Raw genomic sequence first — 20,268 nt, forward strand, 5'->3', positions numbered from 1 at the left:
GGCCACAAAAATGACTAGCAAGACAATAATTACTTAAAAGTTAAATTTCGCTTATAAAGGTAGTATAGGCTGTCACTCTATAGGAGTGATTACCCCGCCCCTTAAATAAGGATGTCTCCTTCTTTTGTGTTTTGTGCGAAAATTAAAGAAGATAGAGAAAAACTAGACAGACTAAATGATCAGCTATAAAGATCAACAAACCAGAGATTTTTGTCAAGAATTCTTTTCTCGTCTACAATGTTGGAGAGAGTCCTTTGTTGAAAATGCACATAGACCAAGGTGAGCAACACAGACTTTTTATACGCCCGTCAAAATTTTGACGGCACGTATTATGATATACAAATGTCCGGCGTCGTCCGTCCGTCTGTCTGTCCGGCGTAAAATTTCGCACCGTAACTTAAGAACGACTTATCCAAATTTCATGAAACTTAATATAGTTGTTTCTTATGATGGTCAAATGATCTGTATACTTTTTTTGTGAAAATAAGATTTATCTTTTTGAATTACGGGACTTTGTAACTAAAACAGGGGGTGTGTTTTTTCACATGTCGCGCCATATCTCAAAAGCGATTTATGATTATTGCTAAAAACTTTACACACTTCTTAGTTATATTAATCTAAAGATCTGTATACTTTTTGGTGGTGATTCAACTTTTTATTTGAGTTATTGAGTATTTTGAAAAAAAGGGGGAGGGTTTTTTTACATGTCGCGCTGTATCTCAAAAAACGATTGATAATTATAGCTTAAAACTTTACACACTTTGTTATATTAATCTAAAAATCTTCTGTAGATACTTTCTGGTTTTGATTCGAAATTTTATTTTAGTGATATTTAGTTTTTTGTAAAAAAAAAAAAAAAAAAAAAGAGGGGGGTCACATGTCCCGCCGTAACTCAAAAACAATATATGATTATTGCTTAAAACTTTTCATTATTCTTAGTTACATTAATTTTAAAATCTGTATACTTTTTGGTGATGATTTAAAATTTTATTTTAGAGTTATTGAAGTTTTTTTGTTAAAAAAGGGGGTTTTCACATGTCTCGCTGTATCTCAGAAACTATTTATGATTATTGCATAAAACTTCCACACAAGACGACGGGCGTATCATGCGCTCATGGCGCAGCTGTTTTTTTTATAGATATTCTAGTAGTTTCCGCACCAGAAATACAACAAATGGACGTTTTTAACTACCTTGACTTGCTGTACAGCCTTTGCACGGTCGGTTACCAGAAATATGCTCGTTATAAACCATTTTGTAGTCAGTAATTCAAGGTCTGTAAATTTATGACATAACAATATATATGTGAAATAATATATTTGATTCTTATTCATTTGATGGAATGCCGATAAATCTATATTCCGATCTGGAGGTATACATGCTCAGAGATTTTTCTTTTGATACGATTTTCCCTCTTGCTTAATGAAAGCAAAGATTTGGACAATTGCAGTGAGAAATACTATACAAATCAATCAGCCAAACGCGCCGGTACGTACCCGCATTTTGAGATTCCAAAATTTTAAATATATTTTTTCATTCGTATATTCATGTATAATTTATATAATTCAATTCAATTCAATTTTGATAAAACTATTAGTTTATTTGATTTTGTTATATCAGAGACCTATAATAAATTATATGTTTCTGGTCATATTATTTGATTTATTGTACCAAGTATTCGTATAGTTGTCTAACTATACAAATCCTTGATTGTACATCCTGGTATTCTTTTATTTTTAACTATTCTACGGTAATTAGTTGGAGCTTCTTTCGGATCTCTTCTAGGTTCTTCCTGTGCTTTCGTGTTGTTTACATTGGAGATTTTGGCCCCTATGCACATCACATACACATTAATTGTTGCGTACTTTGATTACATACAAATTGGTAAGATTTATCTGTTTATTTGTAAGTAGATAGAAAGTCCCTTTAAATATGCATTATGATATATAAATGGTAAGTATGAATGATATTAGTCCGAGATTACTCTGACGTCCAACGGCTGTTTTGCCAGACAAGCTGGGGCCGTCCCACAAACCCAGCTTGTCTGGCAAAACAGCCGTTGGACCTCAGAGTATTCTCAGACTAGAATGATATGAGATGTAAATATTAAAAGGAAGGGATAGGGCTAACATAGGGTCTCACTTATTAGCGACAAGAAGCGTCAAGAAACAACAAGAAGAATAATTTTAGAGACAAGAAGCTATTTAGCGACAAGAAAACATTTTTTTTTACTGAATATAAAAAAAGTATGCATTTAGTTTTTTTTTATACAGGGGCAGAAATAAAATATTAATTTTTATTATTATATTGACAGATGAAGAAATTAAACATTTGTGAGGAAGAGTATTTTTATTATTACATAGCTTCATGAAGAAATTTAAACATTTGTGAGGAAGAGTATTTTTATTATTACATAGCTTCATGAAGAAATTAAACATTTGTGAGGAAGTTAAGGGTATTTTTATTATTATATTGATAGATGAAGAATTTAAACATTTGTAAGAGCAAAGGAAATGCACACGCTATAAGATGAATCGATTATAAAAACAAAGATTTTTCACCTTTCCTTTGAAGGATTTATTGAAACAAAAACATGAAATATTATTTCCTTTCTTACTGTACAATTCATATTTCCTGATAGGACCAACTTTAGGCTTCACCCTAAGGTAATACACAATGTAGAACATCAAATGAGATTAACGAGGCATGTGTCCCTTGTTTTATTGCTACAATAACATCCAATTAACACCTCCAACTTTGTACACACGTCAGACTATACAATTACACAGCCAGAATATACAATCATTGTAAATATTGAACACCTGTTGAAAACTCAAGATTGTCATTAATTTCCTTTAATCTTCAATTAATATGCATAAACATGATAAATACCGGTAAATGAGGCAATAAACTAAATAAAATAATGAAAAAATTTCACATTTTAATTAAGTTTTCCTCTTGTCTGATTTTAGTTCTTTGTATTTCTCAATTTAAATTTGTGTATGTATTTTCTGGACATTGATGCACAAATAATGCATTTTGCAAGTTTTTTTTTCTATCAATATTAACTTTCTTGTCTTTAAAATTGTTTTCTTTTGCATATTCTTTTAATATTCATTTGGAATAAGTTATTTTGATAATTATTTTAGATTATCAGGTAAGGTTTGATTAATTAATAATAAAAAAAAATCAACTTGAATACAATGTACATGTGTATATATGTAACATCTATTAAAATAACTTTACATACATGTATGTACACACTTGAAAGTGACGGAATACACACATGCAGGTGCTATCAGTCAAATATTTGTAGCAGTAGGAGCATATACATGTATATCATTAGACCACATCACCATTTTGGATTTTGTGACATTTTTGGTCGACCTATTTACTTCACAGAGAAATCTATTTTCCTCTATCATTGTCTATGGCAACTTAAATATTAAAATTTCAGAATCTTCTTTGATATCCAGTTAGGACAGACATGTATAATGAGAAAAAGCATATGATACATGATACAGAAATGAACCAAATCTCATCTCATAGGAATAATTTATTAAGAATTGCATGTATACATTGAGTACCTCTGAATCTTGAAACAGAATGATAAATTTAAAAAAAAAAAATCTTGTCTTGAACATACATATTTCACCAAAATGTGTGTCATTAATATTGCACTTTGATTTTAACAAAACATACAAATGTATATCATTGAGAATACTTCCTGAATTAATTGCTGTATTTTAAAGTTAATGATAATTGACAACCTATGAACATTTTATACTTAGTATGCATCAGTCTATTTGACTCTTATAAATTTGTGCAATCAGGGGCCTTCCTGACAATTTTGTCAATATTCTCTAGTTTTATAATCTTATAATTACATTGGATGTATGTTTCATTATAATATATGATTCTGATTTGCTACTCTGTAATCTCAAGTTAATCCTTAAGCAACTTCATTACACAATAAAATTTATCATTCATGATGACACAAGGTCCCACAATAAAATGCATAGATAAATTAAATAAAAACTTGATAAAATCGTGTTTTCATTATCCTAGCTAAAAAATGTATTTATAAGTATTGAATGATTCTTTTTTTATTAACTTCATAGGGTTGTAAAAGCGTTGACCGTGAATGAAGCGTGGAAAAATGTACTTGGTCAGTCAACGCTTTTACATCCCAATGAAGTTACAACAAGAATCATTCAATTCTTAAATAACTGTAATAATCTATAAAAAAAAAATATTTTGCATATATTCATGTCCACTGCATAAAATTATAATGTGGCAAATACAACTTCAAATTTTAAATGAAAATCTTATTAAAAATATCTTTGATATTCAGATTGCAATATAAATTTAACTTCTTATATTCTTTTAGGTTATAAAAGAACAACTGCATGAAAGACATTTAAGATGGCAATGGTGCCGTCCCTGAAAAGCATTTCAACTTTGGCAAGTAGTCATGTATTACTAGATTTTGTAGAAGAAACAAGACCTGAATTTACAGAATATTTGTTGACTCTGTTAGAAGATGGAGTATTTTCTGCTGTTACAGAGGATTTGTTGATTATCTTGTTACAGTTTTATTCAGAAAAAGTAACTGATAGAATACTGAAAGCTGTTGTGCCATGTCATTTGAGGGAACTTAAAGTAGACAAATGCCTGCCACAGTTGACTTTCTTTGGATTGACTGAAGTCATAAAAAAGTGAGTGAAGTGACTGATTTGTAATCATTTATATATTTGATAATGTATGCATAGGCCAAAATTTCTTAGACTGTAGGTCCAAAACTTGGTAAACGGACAGAAAGTCACAGGACAAAAAGTCACAGGACATAAAGTCACAAATTTGATAGGACAAAAAGTCACAAATAATTTGTTGACAATTATTTGAATATATAAGAGAAAGATCTTGAAATATATTCTTTTAATTTAACAGATTCATTTGACAGTTTGTTAAATTGTTCATAAGCCTTGAAAATTGGAAAAAAATGTCAAATTTAAAGCATGCAAAGAATATATTTCTTGCCACAATGAAGCCATTTAAGTACCAAGCCACTTCAACATTTTGTTTTCTTAACAATTGTGTGACCTTAATTGAAATTTGTTAAATATATTTTAATTACAAAGTTGCTTCATACATTGTCATATATAAAAGTTCAAGAAAAATACAAAAATGTTTCTTGAAAAGATTTTTTTTCTTATTCAAAGAAAAATAATCTTAAAAGTAATTTGTGACTTTTTGTCCTGTGAATTTCTGTCCTACATTCCAAAACTTGTTAGGGTCTTTTTTTTGGATTTAATTGATTAAGACTTTTGACTTTCTCATCATGAATGATAAAAAATTTAATATGAATGGTTATTGTCATGTGAAAAATTACTTTACTTAATTCTTTAATTTCGGTGGGAATGATCTAATACTAAATCTTTACTACTTCTGAAATTATTGAAATCAGGAAGGCTCAATATTTACTAAATTACTTCATTCTAAAGTGATTTGTTTGTGTTACAAAGTCATGATATATCATGGCCAGCTGAAGGACGCCTCTGGGTGCGTGAATTTCTCGCTACATTGAAGACCTGTTGGTGACCTTCTGCTGTTGTTTTTTTCAATGGTCGGGTTGTTGTCTCTTTGGCACATTCCCCATTTCCATTCTCAATTTTATATAGTATTCTTATGACTGACATTCTGCATTAGATCTAAAAAACTTAAGATGTGACATGTTTATTTCTTAGATCATCTGGTTGTTCATCATGTTATGGTTATCTTTAATATTATCTATACATTGTACTACTAAAGGAAGAGACCAATTTCATTGAGCCTCAACTCCTCTTAAACCATACACAGTCAGAAATATTTATGATAAGACGTATAAATGTAGTGTTTTGTACTTCCTAAATTTGTCTTTAAAACAATCTTTATTCCACAGAAATTGCCAATTTTTTTGAAAATATCCAAATTTCAGAGACCGTTATCCATCCACGTCTTATACGCTTTCACCAATTGATTGGTCAGTCAACGTACTGCCCTCAAATTTAAACACTCATTGTTTCAACACTTGTACCGCTATTTTTCAGACATCTTTTATTCTATTAAATAATTGTACCACGATTTAAGACATTTTGTTGTCATCTCTTTAATTTCTAGATATTATATTGTTTTTATTTTGTAATATTCTTTTACAGATGTCCCCATTTACAAAAGATTTCTTTAAAGGAATGTGATCAGTTGATGTCACCTGGACAGTTTGTGTTATGGAGGAGATTGGGAGTTAGTATTACAGCTCTATGTTTAGAATCTTGTCATAATGTATCAGACCAAGTTGTCAAAGTAAGTTAGAATCCTGAAAATTAGCTATAAGCAAAAACATACACTAGTGCCAGTATTATATGCTCTCTTTAATAAATATATGAAGTTTAGTGTGGCATTCATTATCACTGAACTAGTACATATTTTTGTTCAGTGGCCAGCTGAAGCATGCCTTCAGGTATGGGATTTTCTTGCTGTGTTGAAGACCCATCTGTGGCCTTCAACTGTTTTTTTCTCGTTGGTTAGGTTGTTGTCTCTTTGACACATTCCCCATATCCATTCTCATTTTAATGAATAACCTTTAAAAAAGGCTGGTGATTAAAAAATAATTCATTGTTGCTTGAATTTATCACAGATTGGCCCTTAAATATTTTACGACACACAGTACCCCAAACAAATAATGACTTTGTAAATCAGCTGATTTACAATATATTCATATTTTACCACAAGTGTTTTCTCAACATGCTCAAAGCTTTACGTCATACAAGATTGATAGAAAACATTATATAATAACAAACAAGAAACTTAGAAGTGATTCTGAGAATTTTTATGTGAAAATATGCAGCTGAAATGATTTTGATGTTAGTAAAATGATTTTGATGATCGTCAACCTAAGTATGACTGTGATCATATAGATCATGTGATATATATTCCTTTTCATTTTCAGAGTGCTCTACGACATATACCAACATTACAACATTTGAATGTTTCTAGTTGCGACAGCCTAACAGAAACTGTCTTCCTTCTAAATGAGGAGCTCCAAAAAGAAAAAGAGTTTACACCATCAGTAAGATATTCTAAGTTAAAATAAAAAATGATAGCAAAGATTTTCCTAAATAGATTCTAAAAATCTATATTATTTTGTATAAACAAAGCAGAAGTATTAATTTGTTTAGGTTGTTATACTTAACTTTACTTTAAAATTACTATTCCTTTTCCTCAATTGTATTGTTTTATAGTTCTAATAACAATTAGATAATGTACTGTTTGAATCAATTGGAATATGTTTGCTATAAATATGAAAGTTGGGTAAACTCGATCCATAAAGACCTGTCTCCTACGTACTTTTGGCCAATTTTCATGGATGGTATTTAATTTGTATGACAATATTAAGAAGAACTAAATTGTAAATAAATATACAATTCATTCACAGCATGATACAAGTCATCATTATGAGTGTTCATTGATAAGTGTTGATGTGTCTGGTTGTCGAGGAATCACAGCTACAGCAGTCCGACATCTGACATCACTTACTGGACCTACTCTAAAGAATGTCAACTTATCATGGACATCTGTATGTGTAAAATGTATTCCATAAACTACTCAACTGAAGTTATGTATATACAAAATATGTTCTTCAAAATAAGAAATTTGATGTTGCTAGCTCTAAAGTATTAAATTTAGATATGGTAATGGCAATGAATACACAATGATAATTGAAGTATTCTGTAAATTTGGAAATTTTAATGCAAGGGTTAATTTAAAGTTCACAATAGCATAAATGCAAAATGCAAAAAAAAAAAAAAATGAAATAGTTTGATTGAAAATATCCCACATGCAAATAGTTTGTTTAAATTGGTAATATTGATGTAAAAAAAAACATCCTTCAATGCACAAATTTAACCCCCTCATGAAAGGTTTACAGTTTGTGACCAACATATATTAACACAAAAACATATATACATGTACATACATATCAAACATACACAATAAAATAACAAGCCTAAAAAATATCCACTTATACAGTAATTGCTAGTGTGGCAATCAGGCAAAACTTCAAAAGAAGAGAATAGGGAATTTCTTCACATCAGCAGGTTACCATTCAGTTTTCAACAAGAAGCATATTTAAATAAATGGGAAGTAGTTCACGGGACACATATGATGCCCCCATGTGCAATACAACATTATAAAGGGACATAACTCAAAAAAAGGTAAAAGTGATGCTTCCAAACATTAAACTTGATCTGTGTATTGCGGTTATTAAAAATTGTGTGTAAGATTTATAATGTTTAGTTCAGGCAAACTTAAGTTAGAGAACAGAAACAAAAAAATTCAGCAATTTTTACATTAGTGAAGGGACATAACTCTAGAATGGTAAAAGTGACACCACCAAAATTTAATCTTAATCTGTGTATAAATGTCATAACATTTGGTTGAGGTAAACTTAAGTTAGAATGCAGTAACCAGTTTTGGAACAGATGTACTTACGTACAGACAGACAAGGATAAAACTTAATGCCACTGAGACTATGGTGGGGGCATAAAAAAAAGAAAACTTTATTCAAGATTTCTTTGTTTAACTTTAAGCTTGATCATAGTGGCACAAAAAAATGTATATCTGATCACACTACTACAACAAATCCTAAACTGTTGTTTTTAGTCTACATCGTATGTGGTTTATCATAATGAGCCTTTATACCCATGGCAAGGGGTATTCACTTTAAGAATTCGTATTTTGTTAAACACTTTAATTTTCTGTTGATCAATACTTACTATTTATGAAAATAAGCAGTCCTGCATAATATTGAAGCCACTATAGTAAATATATTTAATTTACTTACAGATTAACCTAATAGCAATACTAAGTTTGGCAGGGTATTCATTACCTGCCATGATAGAACTTGTTTTATCATTTTACAACAAAGCTGAAGGTCCAAAGGATCCAAAGAATGATGAACTGTATAAATGTTTACTAGAATTCAAAACTACTTTGGAAAAGGTAGATCAACAACAGGAAAAGAAAGAAATCGATCATGTGACAAGTGGAGGTGAAGGTGCTTCAGAAGCAGATGGAGCTGCTGATATAAGAAGTGTCTTGCAATTACCAGTAAATATAAATATAACAACTGATTTAGATGAAGAAGTTGCATTGTCAACTAGAGAATATGAATCAATAGGTTTAGCAGGAATTGAAACATGCTCAATGGAAGATAGATCTACTGAATATAAAAATCCTGAGAATACTTCGAATGATCTTTATAAAACAGTAGGAAATTCTTTGATTTCTTCTGAAGCTCAGGACTTGTTAGACCCTAATATACAAAATATTAAAGAATCATGTTTTTCAAATCAAGAATCAACTGACAGCAGTGCCAAAGATTTAACGAACCAATTAGAATTTTCTGAAGCATCATATTGTGTTCACCCTGATAATGTTGAAACAGATTTTGTTGAAGCTCCTGAGGATCTTGGGTCTGATTCAACAAATTTTAGTAAAACCAAAGTTATAGATATATGTTCTACAAATAATGAATCAGTAAACAATGTAGATGCCTGTTGCCATGGTTGTTGTGGAATTGAAATTCATGATGGTGCTAACTTCCAGTGTCAAACAGATATAGATGATGCTTGTGTGCCAAATTCAAATATGTTTATGAAAACTGGTTCAGAAGAAGATCTTGGTGCTACATCCATAAACTTTGATCAAAGTAAAACAATTCAAGAAAGTACATGTATTGATATGTTAAGCAATAAAACAGACAGCATTCACCTTTCTGATCTCAATTCAAATGAAACTGTCTTTCAATTAAGTGACCACAATAATGCAAAGTATAGTACTGGAAATGATTTAATATGCCAAAAATGTGAACAGTTAAAACTAGCATGTGATAGCAGTTCTGTACTCTGCAATGGACAGTTAGCAAAAAGTGAAAGTGAGGGAACCATAATTGATCATAAAAATTGTAAGGTAGATGGAAAAGGTGAAGGACAAATATGTGATCATACAAATGGAAAATTAGGGGTAGATAATCAAGCTATAGCATTTAGTGATTGTGTAGAAAATTTAACATTAAACAATGACTGTACTCTCAAAAGCTGTGATATTGATGTTCATGATGCAAATGACACATGTTTACAAAATATCAAAGAAAATGATAATATTGATGACAAAGACAGCAAACCATCAGATGAAAATGCCAAAATGAAAGGAAAGGAAAATAGTGATGACAAAGGCATCAAACTATCAGATGACAATCTGAACTTCAAACAAAATAAAAATGTTGATGACAAGGACAGAAAACTTTTAGATGACAATCTGAAATTCAAAGAAAATGGAGATGTGGAGGAAGACAGCAGGAAATCAGAGGAGAATCAGACAGATAAATCCAATACACCAAAAGTCAATAGAGAGATTATAAAACAGACTTACAAACCACAACTAGTTTCCGTTGATGTTACCAACAAATTCACGTCAGTATATGAATCGGTTGGATTCGACTGTTTGAAAGAATTTTTACAATGCTCTCCAAACTTACAGAAGTTTGGAATGTCCTGGGCTGGACTGACAGATGAAATGGTCAAGGACTTGACTCCATTCTTGAAAGATCTGAAGGAGATTAGTCTAACTGATTGTGAATCTGTGACTTATGGTATCTCTCATATTGGGCAGACATGTCAAAAGCTGAAAAAAGTTGACTTTAATGGTAATTGAATATATCTTAAACAATTGTTTGTGTATATTTCACTCAAAACTACAGGTTTTTTGGGGGGAATTAGGTATCCCTTATTATCTTTGAAAATCAACCTGTTTTACTGAAGTAAGTCTATCTAATTTAAAGTTGCTGTTTGTTTTTACTGCTGTTAATTTTTATTTCTATAATCCTTTTGTGTATACTTATTTGACAAAATCATGAAAATGATTGTATGCAGTGATTTTAAATTCTATATGAACTGTCTATTTAAAGAAAGATGTTTCACAGTGACACATTTTTTTGTGCTTTTGTTTAACAAGGTGATTATTTACTTATCAATCTATTTAGTTAAAAGATCTTTTTTAAAAATTGAACAACACTAACATATGATTTTCACATTTTTTTAAATTATAGACTATAATTAGACTATTAAAAAAAAATCTGTAGGTCAAATAAATGATATAAAAACTTCAGAATAAATTACAAGCTTCATATATTAAAAAAAGCATGTGATATCAATATTTGAAAAATACATATAATTTTACAATTTATATTATTTAACACAAATCCTTATCTGGCACACCATAAAAGTACACGTAATTGAAATGTAATTCAAAAGTAATTGAGCATTACATGCTTTTTTCAATGTAATTAATTAAATTACCATTACATGTAATTAAACAAATGCTCAATTACACATTACATTCAATCACATGGAAAATTGTAATGTATTGCACTTAATTACCATTACATTTTTAATTACCCCATTCCTGATTTAGACATAAATTAGATTTATTATTAGTAACTCAGTTTATGTCTAAATTAGATAGACTTATATGTAATTCCTGAATTTACATATAAATCTTACTTATAAATAAACCCAGAATACCCAATGCAGTTTTTTCATGTATAAATATATATATAGTTTACCATGCTCAAGGAAAAGTTGATGTTGATGCTGATAATATAATACCATAATCTAATGAATTACTGAAAAAATTAATAGGTTTCAAACAAACAGTTTATCTTTATTCATGATTTTTGCTTGAAGATCATGATCAAGGTAGGTCTTTGGTTGTTTGTTCTAAATACAATTTATATTTTTCTATTAAACAGTAATTAGAGGGACAGGTTTTTTTTAAGTATTCAAACAGTACTCCATTTTATGAAGTTTGTTTGGAGACTTATTTATTTGCTCAGTTCTTATTATTTTTTATTAATGCTACAATACAATTTTAGGGATTCATTTTATAAAAGACCTGTTCCTCAGACCATTCCTGCTGGGTCCAGAACTACAGAATCTATACTTGGCAGAATCTGACATTTCAGATGGTACATTATTTAGACTAGCTGCCAGGAAAATGGATAAGGTAAATTTTGTAATATCATAAATATATATTCAAAGTAAAGTTAATTGTAATCCTTATAAAATCTCCCTTAATCATTGATAATTCTTATCTGATTTAAATATTAGGAAATACTTTTATATGTTTGATATAAATGGCTTCTGGAAGTGCCTTTGACATTATTAATTTTTCTATTGACGACGTAGACCAAACTACTTTCGGTAACCAATGTAAACAAGATGGTGGTGATCATTACACAAACTGGCTTGTTTTATACAAACAGGTTTCACTTATGTTTGCGCATTCACATATTTGATAGACTAAATAATGCATTTGAAAGTTTGGAAATAAATATGTATTCATGTATTAATCTGATATTGTCTTTATGTTTTAGTTTGAGGAATTAGATTTATCTTGGTGTGATGAGGTAACAGTTCAAGGACTGAACGCATTATGTCGGAAACCTAGTCCTCTGAAGAAGCTGTCTTTTAGACATTGTCCTGCTTCAACAATGACCTTGGCCTTGATGGCAGAAAACTTTAAAAAGCTACAAAATCTAAATATCTGTAGTGTAGATAGTATAACTGATGCATCTATGGTTTATCTGGCTGAAAATTTACCTCTTCTTCAGGAAATTGATGCAAGCTGGAATTCAGGTAATAATTGATATAAAAAAGGAGTGGAAGATGGTAACGTGAGTATCTGAAATCATTCCTGGAAGAAGGACTGACAGAATCATGGCAAAATTGTTTTTAAGTTTTTTCTTTACTATGAAGTTATTGCTTTTCTCTGGTTTTCTGGAGTAAAACTTTAGAATTATTCACCAAGTAAAGATGTTTGCCTTATAACTAATAAAATTATAAGTACTATAATAAATATTTTTGAAAATTATATCAACAATGTCTCTGACAAGTTTGAGAATCAGTGCTGATCAATTATTTTAAAAGTGTTATTCCCCTTAGAAATATTATTTGTATAGAAAATTGCAGTGTTAACCCTTGCACCTGTACAATCTTGCAAGATTTTTTTTCATGAAACTTTAATAATAGGGTTTATATCAGATATTTTTCAACAAGTTCTAAAATAAGTGACAAACAATTATTTTGAGTTGTGCCCTTGAAAATATTATTTATATTGAAAATTGGTTTGTTAGTGCTCTTACATGTACACATTTTAGCAGATATTCATGAAACTTATGTCATAGGTTTATATCAGCAATGTCTTGGACAATTTTGAAAATCAGGGCCTATCAATTACTTTTTAAAAGAGTTATGTCCCTTGGAAGTATAAATTATAATGGAGATCGCATTTCATTTGCTCTCAAGCCTTCATTTCTTAAAGATATTTATGAAAAAAAAAAAATTTTAAGTTATTGTCCTTTGACAGATATAATATGTGAAAAACAGGGATGTTGGAACTCTAGTTCATCTATTTATTGTAATAATATGAAATATGCCTTTTTCAAGCATAAACTTTTCTGCAACATTGTGATTTGATTTACATTTGTTCTTTCTTGATACATTATTTGTGTTTAAAGCATTTTTCGCAATGATAAAACACATCCCAATAATATCAGAATTTACAAATATTTTATATGTTATATTCCAGGTTTGTCAGATGTCAGTGTTAAAGCTCTGTTGAGATCCTGTATTTACTTGAAGAAAGCTGTTCTGTCTGGGATAAAGTTCCTGACATCAGCACCATACTTACCCATTATATCAGGTATTGCATTATATTGTTCTGTAAGGAGTGGTACTGGTATATCACCTACATTGGAGATCTGTTATACAAAATTGATAAAACTTTTATTTTGACATTTGACCTTAATTACAATCAAACCAATCCTATATAAATAAAAAGTTATGTCTATAGATATATGTCAATGAGACAGTTACCCAACAACAAAGAAAACTAAATGACATCTAGAGGGCAACGTAAAATCTTCAACAACAAACCATTTTAACCTGTACAATATGTTGAGCTATATAGCGTATTAAGTCAATAAAAGTTGTGAATAAATGTAACCAAAAACAATCAAAGATGAGCCACTGACCATCTTTCTTCCTGATTCATTCACATATAGTACATGGACAAAATTTGTTTTGCCAGTTGTAGAATAACTTGTGCTCAGTATTCACTATTAAATACTCTCTCAATGAGTGTCAATTTCAGTAAGATTTTTTAAAATTGAGTGCTGCTTTATAGAAATTCAAATATTTTTTTTTCATATGCCCCCACTGTAGAGTAGGGGCTTTAAATTTTACCCTTGCCTGTCTATGTGTTTACTTAATTTCCAAAGTTGGGTTCCATTCTTTAACTTTAGTTTGCCTCAACCAAATGTTATGAAACTAATACACAATGATTATTACCACAAAACATGGATCAAATTTGATTTTGGTGGCGTCACTTTAACCGTTCTAGAGTTGTGCCCCTTTACAAATGGAAAAATTGCTAAAAAAAAATCTGATCAGTAACTTTTGTTTTCCTCAACTAAATGTTATGAAACTTATACATAATGCTTATTACCAAGAAACTCAGATCAAGTACAAATTTTGTTAGTGTCACTTTTACCGTTCTTCAGTTATGTTCCTATACAAATTTTTATGATATGCCATCAGCTGTTTCCTATGGACACATTCCACATTTTTTCCCCAACAGAGTATGATCGTAATTGCTAATATTTTAAAAGGCAGGAAAATCATTTACAGATATAGCCATCATGATTTTCTTCATGTGTTATTTTTCTGTTCAAGACTTACAAAAGTTCAGAAGATGTCAAGCTCTATTGAGATTTAAACTAAAAGAAAGAAAAATGCTGACTGAAAATGAAGAGGAACATTATTCAAGTGATGAAGTATGTCTTGTAATGAAAAATTCTTAACTTTAAAATTGTCTTTGTATTTCTAAGTTGATCATTATAAAAATAAGGAGATGTGGTATGACAATCTAATTATAATTAGTTCTTGCGCTTGCTTCTCATTGTTTATATGTAATGCTCCCACACACGACATATAGACAACGAGACAAAATAGTTGACACAACATAGGTTTCTGACACAGAATGAATGTGGTCTAAAAACTTAAACTTAAAAACTTAAAAATTTTTTTAAATTGGACATGTATCTTTTATGGTCCAATATCCAAAATCTAAATACATGGTTAGATTCAGCATATCCTAGAACCCCAAGAACTCTATTTTTGATGAAATCAAATAATGTTCAATTTTAGACCCTTTAGACCTCAATGTGGACCAATTTTATGGTCATAAACCTTGTGTTTAAATTTTATAGATTTCTATTTACTTTTACTAAAGTCATAGTGCCAAAAACCAAATGTCTTCAGACGACGCCAACGCCAACGTCATACCAATATACGACCAAAAAATTTTCAATTTTTGCGGTCGTATAAAAACTTTGAGCATGATTTAATACATTTATTTGATATATATGTGTGTATTTTTCCTGGGTTATACAACCATAAAATCACAACAATATGATCAAATTATGCAACACAATGCTATGACAAATACATACCAAGAATAAAAGGATTTTTGTGAGCATGCTCACATACCCCACACTCATACATTGTCTCTGGGCCATAAAATATCAATAGAAATTCATAGACTCATATGTTACTCCTACAAAAGTCAACTGAGATAAAATTTCTTGTTGATATCTACATATATATATTATGTACTTATTATCTTCAATGTTTCATGAAATTGTGTTGTCTGGTTTCATAGAAGTTGCAATAATAAAACTGTTGCAATAGTATATTTAGTCAAAATTCTAAGTTCAAGGGGACATAACTCCAAGATTATATTTTTTGTATGCTCATCTACATATGATAGTTTGTCCTTGCTATCTTCAGTTTCAGCAAATTGTGTTATGTAGTTGCAGAAGAGTGACGATAACAAGAACAGGACTGACAGACTGACTGACATGTCAAAAACATTATACCTCACAGCAGGGTATAATTAGTAATTTAGCACAATTTTCACAAAAAACAGTATATACCGGTACATAGGAAGTGAACTTCATAATTATTTTAAAAGAAAAAAAATCTTTGTGTGACAATTGCATTCCTTATTTTTCAGGCAAGACATAAAAAAGATAACCTTTTTGTGTGAGAATCCTGCAAATATCTCTTCAGACCTTACTGAAATGAGGTCCCAATCAAAGTCTTATAATTTATACAATTTCCTAGTCTTTATCACAAAGTATTTAAAAATAATGTAAGTCATGAAAATAAAAAAAAAGGTTTATTCCAGTAAATTTATATGTAGCAAGGGTCATACATAATGTGCCCTGTTCTTTGTAAACAAATATAAAATTCTGGTAAGTCCTTTTAAGGTATTTGCATACATCTATCTATATTTTTGGGTTTTTACTTTTAAGGAATATGAAGAACTTTGTGTTCCCTATAGATCAACAACATATGCAGCAAATCTACAGATCTTAGAGTTGGAATACTGTGATTGTGTAGATGACAACCATTTAGCAGAGATTGTGGCTGTTTGTCGAGGGTCACTCCATATTGTGGACTATTTTAGTGAAGCTATTAAACCTGTGATGATACATGCTCAAAAAGGCAAAATTTGCCTCCCTCCACATTTCAAAAACAGTTAAATTTTTGATAAATGAACTACAAATGTCTTATTTATTTATTATATGACTATAAATTTTCTGTTTTCTCATTGGCTAAAAGCATAGGAAATCCTCTTTGGTAAAACATTATATTCACCGCGGCAAAAATCACGAGAGGTTAATATAAGATTTGGAACAGCGTCCGTGTACCTAAATATAGAAACGGGGAATTCTTGTTAGCTATTTAAGGGATGTATAAATAAAATGGTTTTTAATTGGACGACCGAATAAATATCAACCAATCAGCGCTCTCGACATAAAATCGTTTCGATCTAACAGACGATAGTTACATGTTTCCGGCAACAAAGTATGGCTGGAGCAGCAGAAGTTTGTTCTTTAAAAATTGAAATGATAATATATTCTTCTAGTTTTAATTATGCAGAATTAAATATGCCTAAAAATCAAACCCAAGCATAAAATAAAAACAGTCTAGGCAAAATACCATCTAACCAAGGATATATTTCACAATCTAAAAATATGAAAATGACACTGAGAACTAAAGAGTCATATAATAAAGCAATTGTTGACTTTTGATATCAGTTGATACAATGATTTATCAACCCCAGATGTGATATTCACCTCGGCCGTTGGCCTTGGTGAATATCACATCTCTGGGGTTGATAAATCATTGTATCAACCTCATCAAAAGTCAATAATTGTATAATATTGGAAACTCTTAGGCTGTGATATCCATGCTCAAAATAGATTTTATTATTTATTTGTTCATATATAGGTTATACAAGTATATCATGAAACTTAAGGAGGCTCGCAGGTATAAGTTTTCAGAAAAAAAATAAACATTTATTTTGCATTACAAATTTTATTAATTACCTTTAGTGGTTGTTACTTTATCATATGGTACTAAAATTATCCCAAAAAATCAATTTGTGTTGGCCCCAGGTGACTTTTAAAATTTAGATAGCGTTGCAAAAGCTCCAAATTATCTCCCTTTGGTGCAAAAATGCCATTTTGATGCCCCACCTACAATAGTAGAGGGGCATTATGTTTTCTGGTCTGTGTCTCTGTTCGTCTGTGCGTCCGTTCGTCTGTCCGTCTGTGGTACCGTTCGTCCGTCTGTGCGTCCGTTCGCTTCAGGTTAAAGTTTTTGGTCAAGGTAGTTTTTGAAGAAGTTGAAGTCTAATCAACTTGAAACTTAGTACACATGTTCCCTATGATATGATCTTTCTAATTTTAATTCCAAATTAGAGTTTTGACCCTAATTTCACGGTCCACTGAACATAGAAAATGATAGTGCGAGTGGGGCATTTGTGTACTTGGGACACATTCTTGTTTGGCATTAAAATCAAAATATCTTTTTTAACTCATCAGTGACCTATATTTTTTATTGTTGTTTTCGAATAAGCTGTACATAAACTAAATAATTGTAAGTATTAAGCGATTTCTGTAATTTAGTTATTTTTATGCCCCACCTACGATAGTAGAGGGGCATTATGTTTTCTGGTCTGTGCGTCCGTTCGTCCGTCCGTCTGTTCGTTCGTTCGTTCGTTCGTCCGTCTGTCCCGCTTCAGGTTAAAGTTTTTGGTCAAGGTAGTTTTTGATGAAGTTGAAGTCCAATCAACTTGAAACTTAGTATACATGTGCCCTATGATATGATCTTTCTAATTTAAATGCCAAATTAGAGTTTTGACCCCAATTTTACGGTTCACTGAACATAGAAAATGATAGTGCAAATTTCAGGTTAAAGTTTTTGGCTTCAGGTTAAAGTTTTTGGTCAAGGTAGTTTTTGATGAAGTTGAAGTCCAATCAACTTGAAACTTAGTATACATGTGCCCTATGATATGATCTTTCTAATTTAAATGCCAAATTAGAGTTTTGACCCCAATTTTACGGTTCACTGAACATAGAAAATGATAGTGCAAATTTCAGGTTAAAGTTTTTGGCTTCAGGTTAAAGTTTTTGGTCAAGGTAGTTTTTGATGAAGTTGAAGTCCAATCAACTTGAAACTTAGTATACATGTGCCCTATGATATGATCTTTCTAATTTAAATGCCAAATTAGAGTTTTGACCCCAATTTTACGGTTCACTGAACATAGAAAATGATAGTGCAAATTTCAGGTTAAAGTTTTTGGTCAAGGTAGTTTTTGATAAAGTAGAAGTCCAATCAACTTGAAACTTAGTATACATGTTCCCTTTGATAAGATCATTCTAATTTTAATGCCAAATTAGAGAATTTAGTCCAATTTCACAGTCCTTTAAACATAGAAAATGATAGTGCGAGTGGGGCATCCGTGTACTGTGGACACATTCTTGTTTATTTCGATATTACCTCTATTTCTCCTATTAGTTCAACAGAAAAAAAGGACATTAACAAAAATGTATGCATCTTTCGAAGGTAGATTGTGAGCGTAAATAAATGGTAACCCCATTTTTTAAGTGAAAGATAAAGTTCATTTATAGAAAAATATAGCGAAATCCTATATTAAATTAAAAATTTGATTTAAACCCACGAGCCTCCGTAATGATTAAAATTTTTAATGACCTTTCTGTTGCATATTGTTTTTCATTGTCAAGCAAATATAATGGAAATCATTCTAATCATGTTTCACTGCTGTCCACATTTTTTTAAGGCATTCTTTTCAGATTACACAGCCAAATTAGTGTGAGCTTTTATTCCTCAGAAATTTTCTTTTAAAATTTTGTCAAAAGATTAATGATTGGTCGTGGTTTTCCCAGGGCACTCAAGCTTCCTCCATCAATAAACAAGAGTGAACCACGCTGAAATTTCTCGCCTTCTTTACTAATCATTGATATTATGTTGATAGTCCTAAATATAAAGCTCTATTACTACAACTGTCACATAAACTCAACATTAACCAAGAAAACAAAACATTGATCAATGAACCATGAAAACGAGGTCAAGGTCAGATGAACCATGCTAGGCAGACATGTACAGCTAATTATTCTTCGATACAACAAATATAGCTGACCTATTTCAGCATGACTAACATATAGATCATAAAATTTTTACATACACCAAATATAGTTGACCTATTGCATATAGTATTAAAAAATCTACCAAAAGTCAAAAACTTAACTTTGATCACTGAACCATGAAAATGAGGTCAAGGTCTTATGACACCTGTCAGCTAGACATGTACACCTTACAATCATTCCATACACTAAATATAGTAGACCTATTACATATAGTATAAGAAAAACAGACCAAAACACAAAAACTTAACTATAACAACTGAACCATGAAAATGAGGTCAAGGTCAGATGACACCTGCCAGTTAGACATGTACACCTTACAGTCCTTCCATACACCAAATATACTAGACTTATTGCTTATAGTATCTGAGATATGGACTTGACCACCAAAAGTTAATCTTGTTCACAGATCCATGAAATGAGGTTGAGGTCAAGTGAAAACTGTCTGACGGGCATGAGGACCTTGCAAGGTACTCACATACCAAATATAGTTATCCTATTACTTATAATAAGAGAGAATTTAACATTACAAAAAATCTGAACTTTTTTTTCAAGTAGTCACTGAACCATGAAAATGAGGTCAAGGACATTGGAC

General features: G+C 30.6%; 1 protein-coding gene across 1 annotated transcript; it reads left to right on the forward strand.

Annotated features, from left to right (window-relative positions):
- The first annotated feature begins 1,814 nt into the window (after nt 1-1,814).
- On the forward strand, nt 1,815-16,737 carry LOC143068403 (uncharacterized). The gene is made up of 11 exons (XM_076242414.1): nt 1,815-1,882; nt 4,389-4,716; nt 6,196-6,340; nt 6,987-7,106; nt 7,473-7,613; nt 8,882-10,742; nt 11,970-12,100; nt 12,471-12,732; nt 13,685-13,798; nt 14,830-14,930; nt 16,473-16,737. The coding sequence occupies exons 2-11, from the start codon at nt 4,424-4,426 to the stop codon at nt 16,701-16,703; spliced, it is 3,399 nt and encodes a 1,132-aa protein (XP_076098529.1). The 5' UTR covers nt 1,815-1,882; nt 4,389-4,423; the 3' UTR covers nt 16,704-16,737.
- Nucleotides 16,738-20,268: the final 3,531 nt, after the last annotated feature.

The sequence above is a fragment of the Mytilus galloprovincialis genome, chromosome 3, assembly GCF_965363235.1.
Source record: "Mytilus galloprovincialis chromosome 3, xbMytGall1.hap1.1, whole genome shotgun sequence".
Taxonomy (NCBI): Eukaryota; Metazoa; Mollusca; class Bivalvia; order Mytilida; family Mytilidae; genus Mytilus; species Mytilus galloprovincialis.